At 38.2% G+C, this 17797-nt stretch overlaps 1 protein-coding gene across 4 annotated transcripts in view; it reads right to left on the reverse strand.

Annotated features, from left to right (window-relative positions):
* Positions 1-17797, reverse strand: part of LOC139947482 (dystrophin-like) — a 252509-nt gene that overhangs the window by 9851 nt on the left and 224861 nt on the right. For all 4 annotated transcript variants that reach the window (XM_071945408.1, XM_071945405.1, XM_071945406.1 and 1 more), the window contains 15 exons: positions 11700-11872; positions 9768-9924; positions 8972-9268; positions 8246-8380; positions 7471-7696; positions 6773-6833; positions 6260-6396; positions 5287-5494; positions 4891-4976; positions 4152-4309; positions 3349-3555; positions 3086-3157; positions 2507-2643; positions 947-1015; positions 116-166 (listed from right to left, as the gene is read on the reverse strand). In XM_071945408.1, coding sequence (XP_071801509.1) covers positions 116-166; positions 947-1015; positions 2507-2643; positions 3086-3157; positions 3349-3555; positions 4152-4309; positions 4891-4976; positions 5287-5494; positions 6260-6396; positions 6773-6833; positions 7471-7696; positions 8246-8380; positions 8972-9268; positions 9768-9924; positions 11700-11872 — 2174 coding nt within the window. The remainder of the gene's footprint in view (positions 1-115; positions 167-946; positions 1016-2506; positions 2644-3085; positions 3158-3348; positions 3556-4151; positions 4310-4890; positions 4977-5286; positions 5495-6259; positions 6397-6772; positions 6834-7470; positions 7697-8245; positions 8381-8971; positions 9269-9767; positions 9925-11699; positions 11873-17797) is intronic.

A 17797-nucleotide genomic window follows, 5' to 3' on the forward strand; every position in this document is an offset into this window, starting at 1 on the left:
CCAGAATTAGTTCATGCTTGTGTCTGAAACAGAAGCTAAGCTTTCCTGAAAGTTTATAAACCTACAGCCGCAGCCAAAAGGCTATAAATGTTTCCTAGATAGTAGCTATACTTACAGGTCAGGGGAAGGTGTTAGGAAGGAGCCATGTTGTTCAACCTCTGCTAACCTGGACAGGCACAAAGACAATACAATATTGGAATCAATATTGAAGGGTATCAAATCCAGGCATAAGGGAACCCGGGTGATTCCCAGGGCCTGCTTAAGACGATATTTTGATACTAAGCAAAACTGAACCGGAAACCAGTCAAAGATGGTACAAGTGAAATGGTATTTTGGTCGGTAACCTTTTTCAAGGTTAGAAAAATTGCTTTGTGCTTAGCTACATTTTGAGCTTAAGCAGCTCGTTGAAAACAGGCCAAGAGAACAATTGTTGATTTTACTTAAAACAGACACAAGTCAATAAAACAGAGTATGGCAATAATGTATGGGTTAGTAGCTACATATGTTAGACTTTATGCTCACACAGTTTTAATGCAGTTTCAAGCATTGACAATAAGCATCCTTCTGAAAGTCTGGTTTGGAAGATTTTCCGCTACGCAATAAATTTGCCGAAATTCCCAACGCAATACATTTGCCTCAATTACCAACAGCTTACGCAGCGAAGTGCAACGTAAAAAAAGAGAACTCAGAAGCTTAACCTGAAGTCCACACTATGTACAGAGCTTCTTTTAAAACTACATTTGCCACAAAATTCTGAGCCGATAATCAGATTGAATTTTTCAAACTAAATGAATGTTTTTTGGGGGATTTTTTTACTTTTTATTTTTCAATTAATCAGAGTTTTTGATGCTGTTTTCAACCCAGAAAAATCGACTTTTCTCCATTGACTTTATTCAAATTAAAAGAAATTTAAAAATTAACCAATCGGGTTGGCTCTATCATTCACCTGCTAGCATACAGCTCTAATCTGGTATGCATGTCCTGATTGGCCATCTGCTGTGGAGATGTCACAGGTCTGTACAAACAATGAAAGGATTAAATGGAGAAAAAGATATGGAAACATGATTCTCTAAAGCATTCCATGCAAGTGATATATGTACAGACTACTACTTTTGGCAAAAATCATGATTATTTCGTCATGCGATGAGACCATTCTTACTTAAAGGCAGTGGACACTATTGGTAAATACTCAAAATAATTATTAGCATAAAACCTTTCTTGGTGACAAGTTATGGGGAGAGGTTGATGGTATAAAACATTGTGAGAAACAGCTCCCTCTGAAGTTACATAGTTTTCGAGAAAGAAGTAATTTTCCACAAGTTTGATTTCGAGACCTCAAGTTTAGAATTTGAGGTCTCGTAATCAAGCATCTGAAAGCACACAACTTCGTGTGACAAGGGTAATTTTTTCTTTCATAGTTATCTCGCAACTCCGGCGACCAATCGAGCTCAAATTTTCACAGGTTTGTTATTTTATGCATATGTTGAGATACAGAAAGTAAGAAGACTGGTCTTTGACAATTACCAATAGTGTCCACTGGCTTTAAAGGGCTGCTACGAATTTGTCTCTTTGTATGGAAGCATCGAGTATAATTCTCCAGTTTATAAAAAAGGTAATATTAACCAGCGACAGAGCTGCCAACCTTTGCATCCTGCAATTAGTGAGATTTTGTCCAACAATCAGGGAGATATTTAGAATTCAATAAAATGGGGACAAGGTATTCATAATCACTGAGATTTTAAAATCTGTTCAACAGAACCAGGAGTGATTGGTTTACTATCATGGAACTCTCTGCCGTCCAACTCATATTTGACTTTAAATGATTACATACTTTGTAATGGTTTTTTGTAAGTGTTATAATGCAAAATCAAAATTGCCATGAAATAAGCCCAGTTCGTACTTTCTGCCAGTGCGAAGCTTAATTTGGTGGCGTAATAATTTGGTATGCGTCGTTATTCCAATTGTGATGCGAGGAAATTTGCTCCGTAAAAAGCATTCGCAGGAAGTATGAACCAGGCTTTCGGCTAAATTGTCCAAAATAATCATTGTGAAGTGAAACAAAATCATAAACACATGGTGCACATTTATAAGAAATTGTTCAGCTTGTTTGTATCCACACTGCTTGGTCAAAATTCCAGTTGAACCTAGTTAACTGGGGTCAACTGGTTCAACTGGATAGTAATCAAACTCGTCCATTTTCCATACTAACCAACTGGTTTGGACTAGGTTTAACTGTGTTCAACTAGGTTGAAATTATAAACCAGTTAGTTTCTGTCCATTTTCCATATTAAACCAACTGGTTTGGACTAGGTTTAACTGTGTTCAACTAGGTTGAAATTATAAACCAGTTAGTTTCTGTCCATTTTCCATATTAAACCGACTGGTTTTAACTGTGTTTAACTAGTTTATCAACTGGTTTTACTAGTTCCAGTTAAACCCAGTTTAACTAGGTTCAACTGGAATTTTGACCTGGGTTATTCCGAGTGATCCGACTGAGTTAACTTACGATTCCAGATCATCTCCCTCTAGTACTGACTGAACAGGCAAGTAGCCAACTCTTGGATGCTTCTGGTAATAGCGTTTGGATTTGAATTTGTTCCTCACAACTTTGGCAAAGTCCCTCACGTCCTCTCCTGAGGTAGTCTGAAAAAGAAGAAATGGTGAAATATTAAAATCAGGTGTTAAAATCGTGAGGTATCAATACAGATATTTGGTTTGCGGTAACACCATGTGTGTGACTACTTGCTAGGTAGATTTTGGTCTTTAGAGAACTGTCTTGCTATATAATATTGCGGAATAGATTTTCGGATTTCATGAGATTTCGTAGTTCTGAAAAGAACCGTCCCGCTTTTTATTTTAAACAGAGCAAAGCAGTACTAAATGAAACTGCAAGAGAAGGGGGCTTACATTGGGGGGGGGGGCAGCACAAGATAGAAATTAGTGGCACCAGTTGATTGCGACCTTATTGGATTAAATAAATAATCACAACTCTGCACAAGTCTTGTCAAGTGTCATTACAGTTCTTTGTTTTCTATAGAACTACTAATAATACAAAAGCTGATAGCTGCATTCCCGCTTGACTTACTGTTGTGCAGTATTCTTGCATGGGGTGAGAGTGTTTGTGATTCTTAGACACACGACCTGAGAAGAAACAATTCTGCAAGAAAAGAAAGACAAACACAACTTTTGATGAGCTAAGAGGTTGAGAAAACTAACAAGTCAGACAAAATTAGTTTATTTTTTTTATTTTTTATTTTTTTCTGCAAGAACTTTTTTTTGAGGGCAAGATCACCCAATTATCAAAAAAGCAGCTTCTTGTTTCAAGAGAAGTACAGATCCCAGCCCTACCTGGCACATGTCGAAGTTGAAGCACTTGAGACAGCGATACCTCAGCCCAATGATGGGGAACTCTTTACACACATTACACTTAGCCTGGTGCTTGGCTGTTTCACCTGCCGCCATGCGATGTAGCACAGGCATCCACACCATGGACTGAGGCTCCAGCTTCATCCAGGCTAGGAACTGAGATGGCTCAATGTGGGGTTTACCTCCACTCTGATGAAGGAAAACACAATTCTTGTCAATATTGGGGAGAACAACATATCAGAACCAAAACCAGGGTTTCAGCAGGGAACAATATCATCCAGTAATTTTGATTAGCATAATTTATCTTTGGTAAACGGCACCTTTATTATGGGAACTTAAATATGAACTGGAACACTTTAAGGGCACCAAGAAAATGCCCAGGGGTGGATTTCACAAAGGTAGTCCTAACTTAGGACTAGTCCTAGGCAATGCTAAGAGATAGGACTGGTCCTAAGTTAGGACCAGTAACTCATCCTAACTTAGGACTGGTCCTATCTCTTAGCATTGCCTAGGACTAGTCCTAAGTTAGGACTACCTTTGTGAAATCCACCCCAGGGCATAGTAGCAATCACTCCTGTTGCCAAGGTAATGCATATGGGCATGGAGGCAACTGCCCCATTGTCTCTTAAGGATCAGCACGAGGGAAATGTTTTGTACACACTGAGTGATATTATTGAGTAGCAAGTGGTGAATTTTTAAGTAGTAACTGGTACATTTTGTGAGGCATTTCTCTAAGCCATACATCGCAAATCTGTATTGATACTTCATTATTGAATGTTACTTACCATATTAAAACAGCTACGCACGCTTGGTTCAATGTTGCTGCCGCCGAAGGATGCGACTTCACCCAGTTGCCGGGGTATTTGGACGCAGTCATGGAGTAGGAGACCAAGTCCTCGTTGGTCAACGAAACCATTAGCGTTGGCAACACACCGAACAATATCTAAGGGGAGCCATAGAAGATGATAAAATAAGGATATCTGCTCAGGAGCCGTCACGTTCATCTAGACGTCACAGGTTTAAGTCCCTCTCTAGTCAATTTGTCTTTGTTCAAACCAAATTTTTATAGAATTTACCCAGTTAGTTTCCTGTGTGGTTCATTACTTGAAATGTATATAGTACAGCACAACATCAAACTATAAAATACAAAACTACCAACAAATATAAAAACTACAAGACAATCTAAAAACTACAGAACGATACAAAACTACAGAAGAATATAAACAAAACAATACAAAATACGGAACAATACAAAACTACAGAACGATACAAAACAATACAAAATACAGAACAATACAAACAAACAGAACAATACAAAACTACAGAACAATACAAACAAACAGAACAATACAAAACTACAGAACAATACAAAACTACAGAACAATTCATATTCAAGACTACAGAACAATACAAAACTACAGAACAATACAAACAAACAGAACAATACAAAACTACAGAGCAATACAAAACTACAGAACAATTCATATTTAAGACTACAGAACAATGCAGTGATTGTTATCTTACATCTGTATTTGTCCTCCAGATGTGCCTTGCTGAGGATGATGATTGCTAATTTGAAAGACAACGCTCTCATACGACCACTCCGTGCCCTGAAAGAAAAAAAACACAGGTAAAGATAAATGCTTATCAACAAAAGAGCAAGATTAAATGATTTGATTTTACTTGGAAGTTGTTGTTGTCACTTTTGATTTGAATGAAATCAATACTAATTGATGTATTTTAGGTCACATGGCTGTTTTTGCAGTGAATGTTGGCACATTTCAACTGATGCGAATTGTTCGTTGCAAATTTGTGACGTCAAAAATCAAATCGCATTCGCATTTGCAGGAACTATTAACCGGGCTTCAGCCCTAAATATATCATGTGTGTATATTTGTAAAAAATATTTAAGCTACATACGTGTCATAGACATTCAGGAGCCAGTTGAGGCACATATCAACGCACTGCGGCACGGCGACCAATGTTGGATGGTCAGCTGCTATAGTTTCAAACACAGTGGTCAGGAACATGATGATCTCATTCACATCCAACGTCCGGTCTGTGGACGAGGTCAGAAGGTCATGCTGCTGGAAGATTCTGTCTGCGCTGTTCATGCTCAGGAGATCCACTGTAAGACAGATTGGCAAATCACAGTTAAGAGCAAGTTCGAGTGTGCACAATGGTTAACTAAAGGTTGACCATTTTGACTCGAACCCGGGCTGCTACTCGCAACTTCCTCCTTTGCCTCTTGTGAGATATGGTGGGCACAATACTATGACACTGTTAAGTTTTGGTACAAACGCCTGTATACACCCAAACCAAACAGTGCACTCCTATAGTGTCCGCCATATTTCAAAAAGGCTAATGGAAAAGATAGACTGTGCGTGTCTCTTGCATGGGGGAGAGACTTCCGAAGATAAGGTGATGAATGCATGAATAACCGATGTTGTTTGAGGTCTTAGTGTTTTTAAAGCGTTGCATATGAAGTATGGATGTGAAAGCAGTAGGGACTTTAATCACTTTGCGGACTTACACATGTCCACAAAGTGTTTTTTACAGTGTTGAAGAACATGAGCAATGGTATGTCCACAGAGTGTTTGCAACATCCAAAGAGGATATGCAACACAAGAGTTGTTGTATTGAGCAACAATTGTACAGATGGCTCTATACATTTTTTACAGTGTTGAAGAACATGAGCAATGGTATGTCCACAGAGTGTTTGCAACATCCACAGAGGATATGCAACACAAGAGTTGTTGTATTGAGCAACAATTGTACAGATGGCTCTATACATCTTGTACCATTTGTACCATACAAACGACTGCTACCCCAACCCTTTATGACCCACAATACTGCACCCTCTTCTCAGGGAAAGATTACTGGGGCTACTCACAGCATAACGCTTTCTGAAGCTTCCTGAGTTTCATTGCCGTCCTGTAGGCTGAAAACTTGACAGCGTTGAGCTCCGACAGAGACTGGAAGAGTTCGGTCATCTTGGGGTGATCCCAGTGAGTTGTTTCGGATGCATGGCTTCAAGGCACAAATCAAATATGAAAGTCATCAAATACATTTGTTACGAAGCAACAATGGCGAGATTTTCAGGTTTAAAAGACGGTGAAATTTTTTTAAAAAATGTGAAGATAGAAATCACCTTTACTAGATGTTAAATTTGCATCGGGGATAAAAAAAAGTCCTCTGCAATCTAGTGGTAGGACTTTTACTCTGGAATGGCAAAGATTTCGGATTAGAATTCCGGTCACGTAATAAGCCTGTGGTTTTGTTTACAGGACTCGGGGGGGAAGTTCTGTATGTACAGTGCTTAACACACATCAGAGTTTGGGAAAACCAAATAATAAAGAAATCACCCCCATTGAAAAAAGTTTTAAAAGTTGTGATGATAACTTACTTGATGAAGTAAGGGACCTTGTTGCCGGCAACTGCCCTCTCCCACGGTTGTTGGACGGACACTGTAAGAAGAACACAAGCAACATTATGATCAGGGCCCAATTTCATAGAGCTGCTTAAGCAAAATAAATTTGCTTAAGCAGAAACATCCTTGCTTAGTAAAATCAGAGTACCGGCCAAGACTCAACTCAATTGTTATGCTAAGTACACAACAGCTAAATACCAGTCACAAGCAATATATATGGCATGAAATTTGGCCAGTAACATGTGTAAAATAAGCAAGCGATTTTCGTGCTTAAGCAAATTTTTATGAATTTTCTATGAAATTGGCCCCAGTTGAAAAGTGGAAATTGATTTCTTGTAATCTTTAGCAAGTTTGTGAACCAAGTCTTTTGATGAATGTATTACACAATTACTTGATTGTCTCTCTGTTTTCAATTTGTTGAAACCAATGTCCATTTGAATGCAGGAAATCCCTTAGTAAAGCCGGATTCATACTTCCTGCAAATGCGATACAAATTTTGACGTCAAAGCTGCGAATATTGCGCAGGAGTTGAGCACCACTCACCTCTTCCGAATTATTGGTCGCGCATTTGTGACGCCAAAATTGATATTGCATTCGCATACAGAAAGAATGAACCGGGCTTTGGGCAGATATGGGACAATCCTCTGCAAAAACAGCAACAAAAAGAAGCATACCTCTCAAGAAGTGTTGTGACTGCGGCCCAAAGTCTCGCAACGCCTCGTTGAGAAGCTTGCTACGTTCCTCCACAGATATCTGCAGTAGCTTCCAGCGCTTGTACAGATCCTCTAGACGGCTCTGATTGACTGTGCTTAACGTCACGCTGATGGGTGAGAACTGGGCAGCGAGCTGAGACAGGTGGTCTACGTCTCGCTGGACGGGGGCTATTCTCTCTTGGAAACGCTGTAGAGGATGTGATTATTACAATTGATATTATACTATTGATTGGAAATTATTACTTGTGGCTCAACCCTTTGAGCAAGTTCGAGCGTGCAATTTTGTAGTTGACCCGTAGTTAATCACTCACTAGTAAGGCACATGAGCGAAGTGACGTACTCATTGGAAAAACTAATTTGGAAGCCAAGTCAACCATCGGTACAGTATTCAACACTTCCATTGCCTTCTGTCACTGGTTTTCTGCTGTGCTTTTCACAGGTAAGCAAGAAGCAAGGATATTGGGACCAGGGAAGAAACTTAAGGTCCTGAGGCTGATTCCAAGTGGTAGACCAAATTAGGTCATCAATGATCAACCAACCTGGCTTTGAGCAAACTAGTCGACCTATGGTGCAAACTCGAACTTGCTATTTGTGTGACTAATACTGTATACTAATAATGCTCCCCCCCCCCCCCTCCAATACCGAGTGTTCTGCCGGGTGAAAAATCGACAGCCATACTACTCAAACAACTGTGGGAGACATTTGTGGAAATATTTCACTAAACAGGTGTTATTACCTTGACTTCTTCAATATGTTGTGGAAGGCTGTCAATAATGATGTCCCCGACCAATCGCCATCTTGACTTCAAGGATTCTGCTTCATGGAGTTTGGCATTTAGCTCATCCATCGCTTGATGGAAGCCTAGCATTTTCTACAAAACAAAAATAACAAATATTCAAAACTGAATTTGAATTTCTGTTCTATTCCAAATGATTTCTGCTCTCCTTTGTTGTTATAAAATTGACCGGAGCAAGATTTGAACCTGTGACCTCCTGTTTAACGTGCCAGCGCTCTACCAACTGAGCTATTTAGCCCTCAAAGTGGTGGTCTCCTTTTTTTTGTCACAATCTTTGTTCGATGGTACCAGCCAACATTAGGGATAAATAGCTCAGTTGATAGAGCACTGGCATGTTCCGCTCTAGTCAAATTTGCTTTGTTCAGCCCCAAATTATTTGAACGTTACCCAGTCAGTTTAGCCTGTTGAGATTCATGGACTCTAGTTCTGATGGCCAAGTCATCGGAATGGGGGTGTGAATTCATGATACTTGTGTCTTTGAGCAAGAAACTCAACCAAAAGTTGCTTCTCCTTACCCAGTCGTATTAATGGGAAACTGCAAGGGCTTAGATAGTATTGTTTTGGATTACCGCTTAGTGCTAATATAAGCACATACCATGGCCATCAGTTTGTGAATTGCCAATATCTTATACTTAAAGGGGGAAAACAAATTAACTTCAAACTCACAGCGAGGACGTCATCCACTCTCTTCTGCCACTGGTTTGACCGGCCGTTCAGCAGCGTCCACTTCTCCTGCAGGGTGGCCACACTCTGTCTGAGATTCTGGACAATCTGTCGAGCCTGGTCTTCGGCCGTGGAGGCCGGGTCGTTGTCCATGCTGCTGGAATCACTCCCCCTGGAGCTCAGGGTGGCTGCGTCGCTGCCGCTGTTATCTGCTGCTCCGTGCTCTGTTAGGTACAGACGACCCATCTGGATGTTCCTCTCGATGGTTGGCCTCTTCTCATCTAAGAGGCTCTTGAAGATCTGGAACAAAAATATTCCACAAGTAGTTAGAAAACAAAGGGACAAAATAGAAGTTACATGTACTCAGAAAGAACTTGTGTGTAATATTATTATTCTCGGTGCAAATTTAACATCTATTAAAAATTTAAGCCTGTTACTTTGGGTATTACTTGGTGGTCGAGTGGTCCAGTGGTTTAGAACTTCGGGCTCTAGTTCGAATGGGCTGAGTCATTGGAGTATGTGTTTGAATTCCGCTCATTCAACACTTGTTTTGTTAGGCAAGACACTTAACCATAAATAGTTCTAGTCATCGGAGTGTGGATTCCAATTTCGGTCATGATACTTGTGTTGTTGAGCAAGACACATAATCCTAAATTGCTTCTACTAACACAGATGTATAAAAGGAAAACTGCAAGGCCTAAGATGGTATTGTGGTGGATTAACCGTTAAGCATTTTTATAAGCGACTGGAGGTTGTTAGCTCCCTAGGGAGTTGAGAATGACATGTGAAGGTCTGGTACCTTGTGGTCTTCATTCTGCGTCTGCACAGTGTTGTAGTCTCCTCCTACAGGCATCTTGGAGGAGAGCTCCTCATCTTTGACACGGATCCATTCTAGCAGATCTTGGAAGGCTTTCAGTAATGTACTCCACTCCTCAGCGTTGGCTTCAAGTCGACGCCTGTGTAAACGGAAACAAAACTGGATCAACAGTTGGTTCTACCAAGTGATGGTATGATGACAAAATCTTTGTGAGGTTTTGTCTGAATCGGTCGTCTTTGCATGGGGAGAAAAATATCTCAACACCAACAAGTTTGAAAACTGTGCTGAATGTAATGATTGAGCGTTGGTTGTAACCAAACTTTTGGGTTGCATAGCCAAGTGAGATGTAAGGCCAAATAACTAAAAATACCAGTTGATCCTCCGGATTTTTCAAAAAAGAGGAGGATGAGGGCCTTACTATTTACTATTTTTTTTTTCAAGATGGCAGCAAAGTACTTCAAATCAAACAGGCCACCAATTCTTCAGTTTGAATCAACCGCAAACTTATTTATACCTAATTGTTGCATGCAGACCTGTGTTAACACTAACACTATAAAACAGGGTCGGCTAACACTAAAAAGATTTGCTGTTATGGTAGGCATTCACTAACATTGTTTTATGAAACGGACGGATACAAGTGTTCGAGAGCATCAAGTTAGGCCAGTCCTTTTGAAAAGATGGTTAAAAAAAATATAAAAAAAACCTTTTATTTTGTTTTATTTTTTAACACAAATCAAAAAATTGTAAATAGTAAATAAAAAAAAGGATGCGGCCCCAAAAAAGGATGCGGGCGGGGACGATCAACTGGTGTTTTTTTTATATGGCCTAAACTTAACTAACATTTTGAGACCTATACTGTACTGGACTAAGATGATGACTGAGACTGAGATCATAGGGCATTGAGATTAAGATCAGGACTTCAAAAATGTATTTGAAGACTAAGATCATTAGCGCGACCTGTCAGTTATAAAATGACTACAAGGTCAACTTTCTACATTCATAAGCAAGTTTACAAACAACTGTTTCAAATGTAACCCTTTCTATAATAAAAAAAAAATTAACATGACTTTAACTACCCTAAAAAGACAGGAATGACATAAACTGGTGAGTCTGAAAATTGGGAAAGAGTTTTTCTGGCTGACTGCCAGGACTTGGATGGGAGTGAACGCCATATGTTTTTCCTTAATCCAGACTTTCCTAACATCAGGATGCAACGTGTCAGCTAAGCTACCTGTTTTTCAAAATCACATTTAATGATGAATTATTGTGAGGACTGAATCTCTGCGAGTAAATTTATGAACTTCACATCACTTCTGAAGAATGTTTTTCTCTTTTTCTTTTCTTTTTTATTCAAGAAGAACTAGCTTTCAGAAGAACTTGCTTTTTTTCACTATAGATTGTGCCAGTCTGGCGAATATACATGTACAATTTTTTAAGATGAGCAAACCCTGGTACCATTGTGCCATACACATTCATTCAGAATAGTGCTTGCGTGTTTGCCATCTTGTACGTAACTATTTGAAAGCTTGCTCAGAATCATGTGACATAGCAACCGTCTCTATAGTCTGAGGAATTCAAATTGAAGTGGTAACTTGTGATCAAGTATTTCATTGTACCAGACAATATTCAAATCTAACAAGCAAATGGTTTATTGAGCCTTCACTTGTGATCGAACAAGTCAAAGTACCAGACTCGGGCCTGTATGCTTAGTTTTTGAGGGCAAGGCATTTTTTCCATGGTAAAGGGCACCCTATGAGGAAACTGTAAATTTCTACTGGAGCATTTCAATGGCAAAAAATGCAATGACCAGGGGGCGTGGAAGCAATCGCCTTTGTTGCCTCCGTGAAGTATCAGGTCTGAGACATCGTTCAAATCCAACTTCGCAAATGGCCTATTTACTTGACAGGCTCTTACCTGATATCGGATGATTTCCCTTGGAGTTTATTCCATCTTCTGTTCATGTCTTCAAGACGTTGTTGCAGCACCTCAGCTTCCTCCTTGGAGTCTTCCTCCTTGAGCTGTGTAGTCCCTGCATCGTTCAGGGATGAGAAGACACTGTGATGGGCCTCAATCTCTGCCTGCAGGTCCTGCACATTCAAAGAGAACATGAATATACAGATCAGTATAAAAATCTTCATTTCTAGGAATTGTGTTGCATTGGGAATAGACATCAACTGATTTCATCCCCTTTCAAATGTCATTTTTATGAGAAGAGTTGTTTTGAGTAAAGGCTGCAGCGCAGCAGATTTCACGAAACGCTAGGATTAATCCGACCTCGAGTTAGTAGCTCGTCCTAACTTTAGGATGGGTTAAATTTGTCCTAATGTTCAAAGATACGACACTTAACTCGTCCTTAGTCCTAAGATTAATCCTAAGTTAGGAAGAGTTTGGTGAAATCGACGGCAGTACTGCCAACATTTGCACCTTGCAATCAGGGATATTATGTACGACAATCATGGAGACATTTAGAATTACACACAATAATAAGTAAAGTACCTTGCTCAAGGACAGGGTAGTCGCCACTGACCAGGCCAGGATTCGAACCTACATCTACATGTACATGTACATTTCATCTCATTTATTAATTCTGGTTTAGAAGCCAAGGACTCTCAGCATTAATTACAGAACTCAAGTCCACGTCCCTCAGCCCAGACATCCCATACATTAAAAATCGAGGTATTTTTTTCAAAGGAATGTTACAGAATTGGTAAGAAACAAAAATCGTGAAGATCACAGATTTACATAAAACTTACACGGTCTAATCATGATGACAGTAGAAAACATCCCTTGAAATATTTCCATCTGAAATTTCATATTTGATGAGAAATAAATAGTCTAATTTCGCGAATGGAGTTTATCGCTCAGTGAGCGATATATTTAATTTTGTTTTGTCCATATAGCAATGCAAAATTTGTAATCGGTTTTTCACTATTCTGTCATGACTCAGATGACCGATCGATCTCAAACTTTTGAAGGTTTGTCAGTTTATGTATATGATGGATTACATAAAGTGCTTACACTGCCAGCAACCGTTTTGTTAGCAAAAAAACAGTTCTGTAATGTTCCTTTAATAGTAGTAAGAAACATTTGACTCTACAATCATCACTGTGCACAACTGTGCTTGGGGGAAAAGGGAAGGGGAAAAAAAATAGAGAAAAAAAACATCATCAAGAAATAAGTTCAAACTCATCAGTCATCTCAATCGCTCCAGCAGATGTCTCAAAGAGAGTATGGTCCTTGCGCTATATTTTCAGACAAAATGACAACAGATTAAATTCACAGCCATATTACATACAGCTTAGCATCTGGCACTATCCTTATAATGTTATGGGTGATACATGTACAATTTATGACATTTTTTTGAGTACATAAATAAGATTGAACATGAATAAATATGATGCTTTTGGAATACATAAAATAGGTTGTATAAGGCACTGAAAGAGTTATTGTTCTAAATGCAAAACTGGCTGCAGTGCGCTGATCACAAAGCCCTACGCTCTGACGAGCAAGGTCCAGATGTTTGTAAAAGAAAATACCACTTTGTACGTTAATGTAAACGCCTACATAAAACATTAACCTTAATGGCTTAATGTCTGATCAGCTTCTAGATACAGCGTGCACTTTCCGTAGGGTGTGCTCACTCAGTAGACAGACTTGTTATTCAATGGGGTTTAAACGTGACATGAGAAATATTTCAATCTCTACGATATGCTGACCATTTCAAATAAGTAGTAATTACTACATAACTTAACGTTATAAACCACAAGAGAAACTGGCTGGGTGAAATTTTAATTTGACATTTCTTTTCTACATCGGTGTATGGGTAAAAACCAAAATTAATAATCTTTATCCCCAATGCAAATTTAACATCTCTTATTTCTTTTCTAGGGTCAACACCCGAAATGAATTTGATGCATTGCAGACAACAACAAAAACGTGGAAAAATAAGTACATAGTTGTATCTGGGCTTTTTTTTCCCCAAGGCAGATACCACTGCCACATGTACAATTTATTTTTTTATTTATTTATTGATATCCATCAGCGGATAGCCGCCACTTACAGGAATCATTAAAAAAAAACTATGTATAAATATAAATATAAATATAACAATATATACATAGCACTAATAACACAATATTAATAAAAACATTATTATCAGTAGACAAAAATAGTACACCGAAACCCACATAAAACAGACCGGGGAACATCAACAAGTATACATACACACACACACATCAGACATTAAAACTACCACATGTAGTAAGAATACACAAACAGAACAACACACGAAACCCCACGAAATTTAATTTGTTTTTAAATTATTTATTTACATGAGAGATCACCTAACATCACAAGGTTGGAGCTTCAACAAGGTTATTGGCTGTAGATATGGATATAATCAACTAGGAGCCTGCAGCCGATTTCACAAAACTTTATGCAACTGTGTAAGTCCACTTGCGCAACGTGTATGGCGCAAGTTGCTCCATCGACGTTGCACAAGTGGACTTTTACGCAGTTGCGTAAAGTTTCGTGAAATCGGCTGCTGGCTGGTAGAGCTCAATGCACTCTTCCAACAATGAATACACAATCAATCATCCATACACACAGTGGCAATCACTCACTCCAATAAATATTACCTCAAAAGCAGACAACAACAGGTTTCAAAGAAACCATTTTGCATTCTCATCAATATCAACTCCACACCCCACAGATTACAAAAGAAATGACAGGTCTTGTCTTTTCACAGAACTAGAAGGTCGAACACAAAGCCATAATAGCAGCCATATTTATATATTATTCCAATCAGTATTTTGTTTTTCTCTGGTCTGTGTGTTTGTGTTTTCTTAAGACGCCTTTCAAAAGAAGCTCAAGTCAATACAGTTTATGTCTCAAGGTTTTATTGCCAGAACTCTGCACTGACATTGGCATTACGGGTGTTTGGAGATAAAAATAGAGTTGATTTAGTACTCTTTCCAAACTGTGCATTTAATACACTAGCAGCACAATTAAAATATGTAGCCTCTTCAAAGTATAATGATTTTTTAAAAAAAAATTTTTTTAAAGTTTGTGAATAAGACTAGCAGTGTTAACAATAGCAACATTGTTTGTGCTGGTATTTGTAATAATAGACTGTGCAAGTCTTACAAATTCAAATTTCCAGGCAGAACCAAGTTGGTCCCAACCTTGTTTCGTTATGAATACAACAATAAGGACAGTTTGATCACATATTTCCATGCTATTTCAGAAGCCAGAAGAAATTGTCTGCTTAAATATACTCATTATCCCTTGATGCACCTCTTAGAATTTTCATTCCAATGTACTTATTTTCTCCTAATCACGTATTTTCTCACCAGAAGTGGCCTTTTCTTGACAAGAATGACATTGTATTTTCTTACATGTAGCAGTTTGAAAAACACCTTTTGTATAATATTCGTTGTAGCGTCTAGTCTAATATTTAATATTCCTAGTTCACTGTTCATGCACAGTAAGTATGCTTGGAAAGAAAATGCCCTTTGTCTAATACTTCCGGATATTCATTGTAACTTCCAATCTAAAATTTAATATTCATAGTTCACTATTCATGCACTGAGAGTATGCATGGAATGAAATGCCTTTTGTCTAATACGTTCCAGATATTTATTGTAGCTTCTAGTCTAATATTTAATATTACAAGTTTACCCTTCATGCACAATATTGAATGCATGGAATAAAAATGCCATTTGTCTATTAAATATAATCCTGATACTCATTGTAGCTTTCAGTGTTAAATTTGATAATTCTTGTTCACTATTCATGCACAGGAGGAATGCATAGAATGAAAGCCTTTTGTCTGATATGTTCCTGATGTTCATTGTAACTTCTAGTCTCAAATTTCTTATTCCTACTGGTTCACTGTTCCTGCATGGTTTGCATGGAATGAGAAGCAGATTAATGGCTTAATAGTCAGTAGGATGTTATTTCTAGTGGGGAGTCCAGCCTCCTATCCCAACAAGGCAAAGAAAACATCACAACTTCACTCCTATCTAAACTTTGGGGTCAGGAACATCCAGGGCAAGCATCTTTCAAGAAGGACTGAGTGACATTCATATGGCAAAGGTGAAAAGCTTCACGGTTGAAGAAACTTGATTGGTATTGAATAGATCCTTAAATTTCACCAGGAATATCATGCGTTGTTTACCTTACACCGAAAAGTGTGAACGGGAAGGTACACATTTGGTAATTACTCAAAACAAATATTAACTTAAAAACTGACTTGTGGTAACAAGCATTGAGGAGCTGTTGATAGCATAAAACATTGTGGGAAACGACTCTCTCTGAAGTAACGTAGTTTTTGAGCAAGAGGTAATTTTCACTAAAAATAATAAAAGACTTCTTTCTAGCTAGAAGTCTTTTATTCCTATCTGAAAGCACACAAATTCGTCTAACAAGGGTGTTTTTTCTTTCATCGTTTTCTTGCAACTCCGATGACCAATTGAGCTCAAACTTTCACAGGTTTGTTATTTTATGCCTATGAGGGGATACACCAAGTGAGAACACTGGTCTCTGACAATTATCAAACGTGTACCTTCCCTTTAAAGCCATTGAACCCTTTCGGTACAGGGGGAAAAAAAAAAAAAGTTCACAGATTTACAAATAATTTACAGGGTTTACAGAAGGTAATGGTGAAAGACTTCTTTTGAAATATTAGTCCATGAAATGCTTTACTTTTTTAGAAAACGGTAAAACAATATAAATTCTCGTTTATAGCGAGAATTACGGATTTGTTATAAACACATGTCATGACACGGCGAAACGCGCGAAAACAGGAGTGGGTTTTCCCGTTATTTTCTCCCGACTCCGATGTCCGATTGAGCCTAAATTTCCACAGGACTGTTATTTTATATACAAGTTGTGATACACGAAGTGTGGGACTTGGACAATACTGTTTACCGAAAGTGTATAATGGCTTTAACCAGTGTATTTTCAATACTTTCTCAGTTTGAGCAAAACTTATTGTTGTCACCAAGTTATAAGTACTAACTGTGAAAGACTCCTGAAAAAACCCTTTGGATTAATGAGATTTGATTGCTCTGGGTTATTGATAATTGATTATTCTAGATTACTGAAAATACTAATAATAATACTTAGCACTTTATCACACCTCTAAGGGCATATCAAAGCGCTCAGTACTATTTCCTGCAAAGTACATGTGGAGCTACGTTTTAGAGTACGAGACATGATAATTGATTAATCTAGATTACTAATATTTGATTAATCTAGATTACTGATAATTCATAACTCCGGATTACTGATAACATTGATAGCGGTGTTTCCGATATGATCTATATCGTATGTCCACCATGCAAAGTTGCAAATCCTAATTAATATTGATCACCTTGAAATACTGAAGAATGTTTCTGTGTACATTTATCATATCCATAGACAAATTACTCTATAATAATTGCTATACCAATATATGAAGACCAATACCAACCAGCATATTAAAGTATTCTTGTTTTGCATCGCTGGGCATTCTAAATAAAAAACACATGGCCCTGACCTTAATCCATTAGACCACAGTCAAGGTTATGTTATATTCATTAATAAGCCATTGTGGTGGTAATTATTGAAATTAATGACTTATATTTTGCTACCTTCCACGCATAAAGAAAGACTAAACATTGAATGAAACATAATATTGGGGCATACAATAGGTCTGATGTGTAGGAGTCATAGATTGTTTTTTGTCAAAGAAAGAGGTAAAATTATAAAGAAAGATACAATAACAGTCACATGTGTGTTCACCCATTGGCTCCATTGTTCACCTAGTAAGTTTGTCTGGCCATTAACTTTCGGAGTATCTACCAATATATGACTCTACCTTTAAAGGCAGTGGACACTATTGGTAATTGTCAAAGACAAGCCTTCACAGTTGGTGTATCTCAACATATGCATAAAATAACCAACCTGTGAAAATTTGAGCTCAATCGGTCATCGAAGTTGCGAGATAATAATGAAAGAAAAAAACACCC

The sequence above is a fragment of the Asterias amurensis genome, chromosome 14 (assembly GCF_032118995.1).
Source record: "Asterias amurensis chromosome 14, ASM3211899v1".
In the NCBI taxonomy this organism is placed as follows: domain Eukaryota; kingdom Metazoa; phylum Echinodermata; class Asteroidea; order Forcipulatida; family Asteriidae; genus Asterias; species Asterias amurensis.